Genomic DNA, 12,799 nt, shown 5'->3' with positions numbered 1-12,799 from the left:
GAAGATCAGAATCTCAAAGCAAAATAAAATGTTTCATGATAATTCTTAGTCTTCTCAGACTATACAAAAAACTGAGGTGCAGCAATCACAAGGGCAAAATACTGCACTAATTGGAAACACTTTGCAGAGTTTTAAGAAAAGCTTTCATAAAAGTTAGTGACATGCTACATACCACAGCTTAATTTAAATGGAAATATTAGAGAAGCTTTTTTTTAAAAAAGATGTAATTAGGGAATCAGAGTATTTCACCTTTTAACAGACAAAACTAAACCACTGCTGGGAGTCTACCCACGGCCATTATGCTATTGCGTGGTGGACTGCTCATTATAGTTCTGCAGTCCTAAAGCACTCCTCTGCTTTTATCTCAGTGAGCATCTGTTTCTATTATTTACAGTTTCTGTTTCTATGTCTTGCCAAAAGCGTTAAAAAAAAAAAAACCCTATGTGTACAAGTTTAAACCTTTCCATTTGAAATAGATTATTCTTTTATAGTAAAATGTCTGCAAGGCATAAGTACATAAATTGAAATGCCACTTTTAGACAGAACTGAAAGTCTGGAGCTTGCTTTGGCCAAGGGCTACTTTTTCTGCTGCACTGCTGACACGGAACAGATTTTTATCTCTTAAATGCCATTTTCTATCTGTATGGGTGCATTTGGTTTCTTCTGCTTGGCAAAGGCTTGTCCAGATAACCACCCCACTTTTGTTGTTTCCATTGGCTTGTGTGTAATCATGCATGTCCCTAGAAGAACGAGCTGACCCAACCTTGGCAGATGTAGTGCGTGTGACAAAGTACCCGTATGGTCCAGGACTCTGGGGCATAGTGGTGGTTAAATCTAGCATTTTCATGCTTTGCGAAAAAACATGAAATCAACGCTTCTAATATTTGCAGTTGCAATCAAGTTAGTTTGTCTGCTCTTGGTGAGCGTCGATGCTGATTGCCTTGGATTTCTTACATTGTTTTTATGTCTCTGGTCATGTAATGAGCATGAAATTATCCTCACTGCACCATGCATTGCCTCCAAACAGTCTGCTAGAGCAGTTCAATTGCAGTGGCTTTGGTGATCTCAACTGAAGGCCAAACTGTTATTTTCACTTGTGAATCACATAACCAAGAGCAGAATTTAACTCCAGATTTTTTTTTTAATTGTTTCAGATAACTTTTCATGTTGCAAATGGTCCAGAAATAATATATGAAAAAAATATATAGAATTTCCCAAAGCCTTTCACTGACTACAATAAAATGCAATGTTATGAACAATGACCTCTTGACAGTTTGTCCTATTCCATGCTCAGAACTTGCAGTGTGATTAAACTTAATTAGGAGGCTTGCACATAGTTAATAAGACAGAATCACAGAATGATAGGGGTTGGAAGGGACCTCTGGAGATTATCTAGTCCAACCCCCCCGCCAGAGCAGGGTTACCTACAGCAGGTTGCACAGGATGGTGTCCAGGTGGCTTTTGAATTTCTCCAGAGTTGGAGATTCCACAACCTCTCTGGGCAGCCTGTGCCAGTGCTCTGCCGCCTCAAAGTAAAAAAGTCCCTCCTCATGTTAAGATGGAACTTCCTATGTTCAAGTTTGTGCCCATTACAGAATCACAGAATCACAGAATGGTTAGGGTTGGAAGGGACCTCTGGAGATCATCTAGTCCAACCCCCCTGCCAGAGCAGGGTCACCTACAGCAGGTTGCCTCTGTACCTCTTGTCCTGTCACTGGGCACCACTGAAAAAAGACTGCTCCCATCCCCCTGGCACCCTCCCTTTAAGTATTTATAAGTATTTATAAGATCCCTTCTCAGTCTTCCCTTCTCTAGACTAAAAAGACCCAAGTCCCTCAGCCTTTCCTCATAAGAAAGATGCTCCAGTCTCCTAATCATCTTTGTAGCCCCTTGCTGGACCCTCTCCAGCAGTTCCCTGTCCTTCTTGAACCGGGGAGCCCAGAACTGAACACAATACTTCAGATGTGGCTTCACCAGGGCAGAGTAGATGGGGAGGGTGACCTCCCTCGACCTGCTGGCAACACTCTTCTTGATGCATCCCAGGATGTCATTTGCCTTCTTGGCCACAAGGGCACATTGCTGACTCGTGGTCATCCTGTTGCCCACCAGGACTCCCAGGTCCCTTTCCACAGAGCTGCTCTCCAGGAGGTCAGCACCCAACCTGTACTGATGCATGGGGTTAATCGTCCTCAGATGCAGTACTCTATACTTGCCCTTGTTGAATTTCATAAGGTTTCTCTCTGCCCAACTCTCCAGCCTGTCCAGGTCTCGCTGTAAGGCAGCACAACCTTCTGGCATGTCAGCCACTCCTCCCAGTTTTGTGTCATCAGCAAACTTGCTGATGGTACACTCTATCCCTTCATCCAGATCATTGATGAATATATTGAACAAGACTGGACCAAGTACTGACCCCTGGGGAACACCACTTGTTACAGACCTCCAACTAGACTCTACGCCACTAATCACAAAGCTCTGAGCTCTATCTGTCAGCCAGTTCTCAATCCACCCCACTGGTCATTCTTCTAACCCACACTTCCTAAGCTTGCCTGCGAGGATGATGTGGGAGCCAGCATCGAAAGCCTTGCTGAAGTCAAGGTAGACAACATCCACTGCCCTCCCCTCATGTATCCATCCAGTCACTTCATCATAGAAGGCTATCAGATTAGTCAGACATGTCTTCCCCTTGGTGAATACATGTTGACTACTTCTGATAACCCTTTTTGCCTCCAGTTGCTTTGAGATGACACCCAGAAAGAGCTGTTCCATCCTCTTTCCAGGGATGGAGGTGAAGCTGACTGGCCTGTAGTTTCTTGGGTCTTCCTTCTTGCCCTTTTTGAGGACTGGAGTGACATTGGCTTTCCTCCAGTCCTCAGGCACCTTTCTTATTGATGGCTTCTACCTGAATACTGGATACTCATGGGGATACAGACCAATACAAATTTAAAATAAGAGCTGAGCACAGTGTTTTCCATTTGCCATTGTTCATTTATATAACGTGAGTATTATTTCTGTCAGGGGACGTTCTGTATAGCAGCTCTGTGCTAACATGAAATGAAGATCATCCAGATTGCTACCTGGGCAAAAGTCAGAAGAACACATTCAGTAGTTGCTATCTCAGACCTAGCTAATTTTAAATACAGTAGGTTGAAATATTCTCCATTTTCCGGCGGTTGAAAACCGATTGACTAAGAAACTGCTTACAGTCAACTTCTGGTTAAATTTCTATAGGAAAAGTAACCTTAAATGCTGTGACATTATGATTTAGAAACAGTTCAGTGTCCTTTTACCTTGGAGAACTGCAAAATGTCGCTCTTGGAGTGATGTGGGGCAAGGTACTGTACTTATTACAATTCATTTTTTATACTTTAATCTTCCTCTTTAATGATTTCTATCAATTTTCTTGCCTATTTTAGCAGCAGCCATACAATATTAGCTCCTTAAATGCTGCACAGGCAGTACAAAGGATCTTTTTAAAACTCCTGATAACAAAATATGACCTTTAATTTATCAGACAAGTCCTATGTTTTCTTATCTCCTTCTTGTTGCTTTTCATCTTCTCTTGCTTGCTTTTGATATAATACACCAATCTCTCAAAGTAAGCAATCCAACAGTGCACAAACTGAGACGGATATTGCATTATAGTGAGGAGGGGAGAGTCAGGATGAGCACACTATTCATTTAATTACTAATTAATCCAGTGAAAAATAATCAAAAACAAAACAGGGCGGAAGGTAGTTGGTTTGAAGTGAAGGTTCAGATCTCCCTGAGAGGTTAATGAGAGTTCTCAGTTCTATCCTGTAGAAAGTTGTAAAAATACGATTTAATTTGTTTAATATGCAGGCATGAAACAAGGAGCTTACAGGTGAACACAAGATGTTTTGGTACAGTCTGTAGTATCAGTGGAATGGGAAACAGCTGACACATACATCTTCCAATAAATCTGATAATTGGATTCTTCTTTAAAGCAACTTAAGTTTTGCTTTGCGTTTAGCAGTGTTATAAGCCACTGTTGAGATATTTCACTCTGCTACGAAGACTGCTGTCAGTCATTCTGTGAGCAGAATATCCTCTTGGGATACCTGATATTCATTATAACGAATCTGGGAGTCCCTGTAGGGTGGAAAGGACCATATTATGTTATGGTCATTTAATACGACCTTGCCAGGTTTGACGCTTTAAAATTTGGAGAAGTCATGGCTTATGATGGTTTCTTTTTTTATAGGTTAGCTCTTCTGGAATAAGGTAAGAGATTGTAGAGTTGCACTCGTTACTTATTTGCTACAGGTTCTTTCTCTAACGTTAGTTTCTTTGCACTTTTATCTTCTCGCCAAGCTGACGGTAAGGTTTGTTCAAGATGCCCAATGGGAAAAAATGCACATCCTAGAACTGTGTGTCTGCCTTCCCTTTGGACACCGGAGGAGGCCCAAATCAGCCTTCTGGATATGTAACTCCTTGTAAAATAGTCTTCAAGGCTGACTACTGTACCCTCCTCCATCTCTCCCAACTCGTCGTCCTACACGTTGTAACAGGTAGAGCTGTCATGTTTTAGCAACAGAAAAAGAATCACATCTTTATCTGGTCCATTCAGAACTTTCTCATTCCTGGGTCAAATACTGGATAGCCAAGTCTGTAAGCACTCAGCAAAAATCTGGGTTGGAGCAGTGTCAGAGTCCCCGACAAACACAGTGATTTCCTGGGGTGGACCCGGACCTCTTCTCCTCTGCCCCATCTAACTTAGTCTCATGCTTGGATATCCTGGACGCAGGGGGTTGTGATGGAAAAGGTGACCTTGTGTTTGCAGGCATAAAGGCAAGCTTACTGATGGCTACAGATGCTTGCAGGTAACAGTGGGGTTATTTATGAAGGCAACAGGCATGATCAGATGATGGGATGTGCTGCAGACTATTTAGGAGCTAAGTTTGTTAGGAGCAAGACTTGCTGGAGGTCTGCAGTGGCAGGTGAAGTAAGGTTATGCCCTAGCACACCCTAATGTACGTGGAAAGTCTGGGAACGTACGCTGGGTCTGCAGCATACACGTGGGTGGGGAGTCCAAGCCTGAGTCACCTTTCTAAGGGGTCTTTGGTCAAACAGAGCAATGTAGACACAGCCACTCAATTCCTTAGATGGCAGTTAAAGATTATTTAAGTTTGAATCTTAATATAGCTTTAGAGTCTGTCTGTATATTGGCTATTTGAAATGTATTACAGTCTGAATCTGTTGTATCGTCAACACCAATTTTCGTTGCGACTGTGATGATACTGAAAGCACCAACGTATGCCCAAGACAAGGAGCCAGTGTGAGCACCAGCATGACAAAATTACGTGCAAGTCATGTGAAAGTTTGCGCTTGCAATTGATAGCACTTAAAAATATCACTCCCTCTTTTGCTGGGAAGAGGCAAGTTGCACGTGCAAAATCATCTGTTGTACAAATTTTAGACCACGGTCTTTGCATCTCCAGTTTATTCCGACATTAATATATATTTGTATACACAAGTGTGTGTGCACAGTAATAGATGATTCGAATGAACTTTAGTATGGGCCATTGCCGAGGCTGTGCTTTCCTTTCCTAGCCTGGCCATGTGAGACACTATGTGGACTGTTTGCCCCTGTACCACAGAGCTGCTGCGGCTTCCTACATCAGGTTTCATCCCTAACTGCATCTGGAAGAATGGTATGGGTCTCTGTCTTCCTCTTGCAGACGTCAGGGGAGTCATGATTCAGAAATAGCAGTGTCACGGTCATGATGAGCAAAACTAGGGAGAAGGGTGTTTATAAATGGATATAGACCTTGGTTTCATTGCACTGTTATTTATTTCCCTAGCAGATCACCGAGACTAACAAGGTGAATTTGTATTCTGTTAAGGTGTTTCTTTCAAAGAGGATATTCTCTAGTCTAGGTTGTTCTTCACACACTCTCGATTTTCAACCTTCTTACTTATTCTCTTTCAAGGATGCTGCTATTTCACATCAATAACTGACACCTTTATTTCAGAGAACAAAATAGAATTACACTCCAGCACTGACAATATAATAAATCAGGAGGGATAAAATACATATTAGTGAAGTTCACATAGTTGGTTTGTCCCAGCTGACCTATAGATATAAAGGTATGATTAAAGTTTTTTTGGACTGCTTCTTCTCAATCTTGCCACAAGATTTAGCTCTGACTCAAAGATTTGACCTTTGCTGCTCCTCCCTGCTTACCTTGAGTCTATGGAATTATTGTTATTCCCTTGAAACCTTTCTGCCCGTACAGAATTAACACTGTGTTGTGACAAAATATTATCTATTTGGCAGAAGAATGAAGCCATCTAGAATTCAATCAGGTTAGACAATGTCACGGTGCACATCCTGAATGAATCATTTCTGCCTAGCTTTTTTAATCAAAGAAATCTCGGCCATATAACCAGGAAGTGTCATGCTGGGGAGTCACATCGCTGTCTACAATTAAAGTTTAGGCGTATCAGTTATTTTTTATGAATTACGGTTGAAAAGGATGCCTGCCAGAGCACTTCATCTTTCAGACAGGTAACAGAAATAAAATCTCCAAGCCACAGGCTTATTTGGAGTATGAAAATATTTATTAACCTTCTTGGAAGTGTTCTTACTGAAGAAGTTTCTTGTGGTTCACCATATTGGTAAAAACAAGCATAAATAAAGGAAGCATGAAAAACGTGCACTGAATACTCCTGAGAAAAACAATATATGGCATCTATGTTTTCCCTGCTGGGGATAGATAGCATTACCAGATGAAGTAAATGCATATAGTTGTACTGAATTCAGTGGAGCTGTCCTGTTCATTGTAGCTGAGTGTATGACCCAAGCCAGCTGTTTGGGAAGAAGCAGTTATTGAAAAGATGTGTGTTTTTCATGATGTAATAACAGGCTGTTTGTTGCTTTTAATGTCGTTTCCAGTATTTTCAGTGCTATGTATCTTTTTTTTTTTTTTTACAGTAGTTGTTAAGATCTATGTATCCGCTATTTCCATCATTACTAAACCTATGTGTTCTCCTTGAAACTAAGTCTGGACAAGTTCCACACCATTTCCCCCTAGCCTTTCCATTTGTGTTATATACTAGGAGAATTTAAGCTAATGTAATAGCGTCAAATTGAGGTTCATTTGACAATGCACTTTTTCTCTGATGAGGGATAGGCTAATGTAATCAGCAATTATTTTTTTTCTGTGACCTTTACAAATCAAATGGTTATTTCTTTGCTTTTCATTTGTATTTTGCTCCCAGTGGTGCAAGACTGCTGCAGTTAGTGTAAAATATAATTTACAGATAGAATCCCATTATAACAGGGTGCTGTATTCTCAAAAAATGTACCTACTGCATGGACTTGTTAATGAAATAATTCAAAGAAATGTATAAGCTGGCCAAGACTAAATTTATGCTGCTAATTCACAGAGGAGTTTCCACAATCCACCATAGAGATGTCATGGAGCAGCTGCTAAGTAGTGAAAGTGGAGGCAGCAATATACCTTGTCTAGGATAAATCCTGTGTTAGTAATGGAATTACAATAGAGAGATGCCATAGTGTGAGGGATCCAGAGAAGATCTGGTGACTGCAGACGATCCTTCTACCAAATGCACCTAATTTACACCCACTGGTTGAATAAACAACAGTTTAATGCCTTCCTAACACATGCAGTTGTGAACAGTGTCTCACTTTGACATGACTATGGTTCTTCTGAGGTCTAGGGAGCATTTTTTCATGAAAGGCATCCAGTGAGTAACAGAAGGTGAATCTGATGAGTGAATGATGATCTACACTCATGAGACTTCTTTTCATTGCATTGATTCCTTATGCCCACAAACCTCTTCTGAACAATTTAGCCTTTTCTTATAAATTACATAGAAGAATCGCCCTCCCCCCCCGCCTTTTTCTTTAAATATAGATAACAAAAAAACTCATACCCAACAGCAACAAAACCTCATGATTCATTTGTTTTAAGTTAAGGAAACCTTTTGGAAATAGGACGTTTTCACTTATTCAGTGAATCAACCAAATGCCTCAATAAAAACTGTAGAAATATCTTATTGAAAAGTTAAACGTAAGTATTAAAAGTGACTGGCTATCAGGGAATATAAATTATTAACTCACTGGTGTATATATATATATATTTTTAATAGAAGATACAAATACAGAACAGAAACGTGCAGGATCACACTACTTATCTTTGTTCCCATGTTGATCACATGACATTTCTCATATTTTTCCTGTACTATTTACATTTCCATTTAGTTGCAAGAAGTTTGTTGTAAGTGAAGGAGCCCAAGATGAAGAGCAGTAATTTTAAAGATCATAATAGGAAAAAAATAAATTAAGACATTCTGTATTTTTACAACATCTCAAGAGTTGCATTCTGAAGTCTTTTATTCTAAATTTTCAGCTTTTTTGGAAAGGCAGAAAAATGAAAGTTCCAGTAAAATATTGCTTTCAATACTTCTGAAAGTTGAGAATAGAGCAAAATATACACACGAAAAAAATGTATATATTTTAATATATGCACCCGTGCCCTTGTTAATATTGACATGCATATAGAAGTCCACACAGCATATCTGCCCAGAGAAGTTGTGGAACCAACTTCTATGGTTGTCCAGAGAAGTTGTGGATGCCCCATCATTGGAAGTGTTCAAGGTCACGTTGAATGGGCTTTGAGCAACCTGGTCTAGTGAAAGGTTTCCTTGCCCATGGCAGGGGGGGTTGGACTAGATGATCTTCAAATGTGTCTTCCAACCCAAACCATTCTATGATCCTGTGTTGGAAAGTGAATAGGAAAAGGACATCCTCTCAAAGAAAATAGATCAGCCTTTAGCATAGTGAGCTATGTCCATGCTAAACCAAACAAGGGAGACATGAAACATGGAAAGTGGCAATTCGTGTCACTGCAGAATAAGGATCTGCAAAGAAACGGCATGGTTTTTGGCACAGAAGCTGTTGCTCTTGCTATTTCTGGGGCCTATGGTACTGATTCTTCCCTGCAAGCCTGTTATGGCTTGTGATACTGATAGTGGGGATAATTGTCTGACAAACTAGAACATTGATTTTCTGAATTTGGATAATACTTTGGTTTGATAATTAGCAATAGGATCCTCCTAGCTCAAAAAATTTCTGAGCACTGCATGGGCTACTGCATCCTGTATTTATGTTTCCATTGCAGATAGAGGATTTGGTTTGTTGGTGGGTTTTGAAGTCAAAGACAGTATGCACAATTGAGCTAGTAAGATTGACTTGCGATTCAGACCTGAATTAGGAATGACTGTTTTTTACTTATCTGCTCTTCTTATCTCTCAGGTTATTTACTAATATGAACCAATACAATGGAAGAAAAAGGTATTGTTGGTCTAAAACACTACTGCCACCAAAACCCACCAATGGGTTTACCATTCTCCTAAGAAAAGTTTTAAGTAGAAGACATGGTTTTCTGTGGGATCACACCTTATATCATTCAAACTCAAAAAGCTGTAATTAAAAATAAATATTTAAAGTGATTTGCTAATTATTCCTCATTGTCTGATATTTTTCTGACTGTACCAGCCTTATTTTATCGCGTTGTTTTATTTAAAGAAGCTAAAGATCTCTGCACAGACTGAGGATAGATACAGTTTGCAAATATGACAAGTTTGTGTTTTGCATTACCGAGTTCTGGTTAGTTCTTAATTTATGAAACCCCACTACAGATGGCCTCTTGCTAAATTTTAAAGCACTTCCACGTTTCAGAACCGGGCTACCTTTCAGCAAGTCACTTTTGTCAAAGCCTTGGTGTTCCTTCAAGATATTGTCAACGTGTCCTATGAAAATGTATGAATGGTGAATACCCTGGTCTGTTCTGTACCATATATTTGAATCTCTGGAATTTGTTTAAATTAAGTGAATAAGAACGTATTTTTTCTGACTAGGAAATAAGTTATAGCAAGTCTGTTTCTAGACAGCAGAAGTAAGTGTGCCTTAGGTGGTGATTAAGAGTTGTGTTCTTCTTCTTTAAATGACTAACCTGGAGTGAGAGGTTGGATGTCTTTTGAAAACTTAAACCTGTTTCACCTGAACATGTTTAACTAGTTAATAAGAAACATCAAAAAAGACAAAACCCTGAGGTCAATGATCATTTTTTGTAAAGCCATTCGATGATGTTTAAATTTGTTTTTTGGGTCTGTCTATAACATAAGTTTAATAACCTAGCTCAAATGCAGATTTCTAATTTTCAATTAACATAGGAATAATTTTGTTTGCTAAAATAAAATAAATGAATGAATGAAAAGTCTGAACCATGAAATGTTCTAGGTAGCACTTTTTAAAATTCCAAATTTCAAAAAATCATGTGGCAACTGTATAGCTCAAGCTTTAAGTATTAACTTTTAACCTTTGACCTTACAGATTTTAACCAATGAAATGTCTCTTTAAACTTTAAAGGAAACAATGATAACGAGCGCCTGGCGATTGCTAGACAGCGAATTCCATATCGACTTGGTCGAGTAGTTGATGAATGGCTACTCGACAAAGGTAAAAAACATTGATTAAAACTTCAAATAAAAAAATAATTTGAACATAACCAAGTAGTACTTCATTGTAACACTAATAAACATAAAAAATAAATTTCAGTAAAACTAAATTAAAAACAAATTTAAAAAAGTAAAATATAGAGTAATATTTGCATACCTTGTATAATAATTTCTATACATTTCTAGAAGTACCAGCTGTTTAATAATCTTACCCTGTTAACTTAAGGTTAAAGGGACTGTTAAATATAATCCACTAACTCAATCTATGAAGGTACTCATAGCAAACATTAACCAAAAATTATAAATCATTCATAGATTATATTACATGTTGCAGCATCTAAATTATTAACTAAAAGTATATGTAGTTATGATATCTTCATTATGGTCCTGAAAAAAATTTTGTTTAAACTGTAGGTATCTTAAATAGTGGGCAATATGAATTGCCAATCAAAATGAAGTCCCTTTAACGTTTGCAACCTTCTAAGGGGATTTTGGAACAAACACTAATTAAAACAGAACTTAAAGTTGTGTGCATGCTTTTTGTGAGCAGAAACCAATCTGCTAAAGTGACTATTCTATTTACTAAGAGTGGTACTGTTGCTGAGGATTTCTCTGTTTAATGGAAATGTGCCATGATTTCTCCATCGGTATGTGTATCATTTCTGAAGCCGCTTTTACATCTAAAATCTTTTATTTTAATTGGTAGCCTTGCTGAAAGCCAATCAGACATCTATTTTTGAATCTGCCTCCGAGATACTCAGTGTGAACCATGTGTTTCTTTTCAGTGTGGATGTGGAAGGAAAATAAACATTTAAATACAAAAAGGAAACATTTAATTAAATGTAAACATTTTATTCACTTATATAGAGATATGACAGATTACTGCATAACTTAGTCTTTAAAATTCACTGGACCTGCTGACTTGTTGGCATATATATCAACTCTCTGTGTGTATATACATATTTGTATATGTCTATACATACATAATCTCACATGTACATACTTAAAGCTATAGGCCCTATGCTGTCTTGCGTGGAAAAAACTTTGGAATGTTGGCAGACTTGAAGAAAAAAATAATCTTAAGGAATTAGAAACTTGGCATTCTTGACACACACCAAAAGAGCTTAACACTGCTCTCAGGTAAAAGGGAGAGGGGTATCATTTGTAGTACTACACACATTTGCAAATATATTTGATTGGCCTTTTAGCAAAAAAAAAAAAAAAAAACAAACAAAAAAACCCACCAAAATGTCGCAAATTAAGAAAAATGCAAATGCTCTCAAAATTTATGCATTTCATGGACACCTCATTAAAAAGCAATGAATTATGAGTCAAATCCTTTTCTTATAGTTTATTGCTCTCATTATTCACCCCATGAAAATCTGTTATCACTCGTGTAGAGTATAGTGTTCACAGTCAACATTTTTGCATGTATATAATATTATCTTTACAGGGCGTCAGCTCACAATCTTCAATAGCCAAGCAACCATAAAAATTGGAGGCAAGGAACGTGGCCACCCGTTCCAAGGCCAGCTCTCTGGTCTTTACTACAATGGCTTGAAAGTTCTGAATATGGCAGCAGAAAATGATGCCAACATCGTGATAGAAGGAAATGTGAGACTTGTTGGTGAAGTGCCTTCCTCTATGACAACCGAGTCCACAGCCACAGCGATGCAGTCTGAGATGTCCACGTCAGTCATGGAAACAACCACCACTTTGGCCACGAGCACCGCTAGAAGAGGAAAGACCCCGACAAAAGAACCTATTGGACAGGTTAGTCGGCTTCCTCGCTTTTTGCAAATATTTTCCCATGTTTGAGTGTGGCTTCCTATATCGCGTTCACTCTGCAGATGAAATTGTTTCTGTTGAAGAAATGCATGAATTACAGATAAAAGTTCTGTACCATATATGGCTCATGGAAGTGATGTTGTTCAGCATTTAGAGGGAGACTTTGCTGTTCTTTTAAATTAGTCAAACTTAACAAATCAGATTTTTCTTGCGCTGAGTTTTATTGCCCCGTTATCCATCTTCATAGCGGTGCATATTTTTAAATACTCTTTCTTCCTTTGATGGCTTATATTGATTATTTTCAGGAAGGAATGCAGGTAGGAATGCAGGATGTGTGGAATTGCAAGTAACGAAATGAAGCGGTGACTTTATCCATGAGATAGAGAAAAGAGACCCAGTTTGAACAGGGAACAGGAAGGAAGTGTGAAGACAAAAAGTTGGAACAGGCCGGAAAAGAGGGATTTAGCACTTTCTCTAGTCCCACGACTGATTGTCTTCTCGGGCA

At 38.7% G+C, this 12,799-nt stretch overlaps 1 protein-coding gene across 1 annotated transcript in view; it reads left to right on the top strand.

Moving 5' to 3' along the window:
- The window catches only part of NRXN1 (neurexin 1), a 472,728-nt gene that overhangs the window by 362,049 nt on the left and 97,880 nt on the right, over positions 1–12,799 (top strand). The window contains exon 13 of the mRNA XM_009894822.1: positions 11,960–12,260. Within this exon, the coding sequence (XP_009893124.1) occupies positions 11,960–12,260 (301 nt within the window). The remainder of the gene's footprint in view (positions 1–11,959; positions 12,261–12,799) is intronic.

This window comes from Charadrius vociferus, unplaced genomic scaffold (assembly GCF_000708025.1).
Source record: "Charadrius vociferus isolate BGI_N301 unplaced genomic scaffold, ASM70802v2 scaffold411, whole genome shotgun sequence".
Classification (NCBI taxonomy): domain Eukaryota; kingdom Metazoa; phylum Chordata; class Aves; order Charadriiformes; family Charadriidae; genus Charadrius; species Charadrius vociferus.
This window is presented reverse-complemented; position numbering and strand designations above follow the sequence as displayed.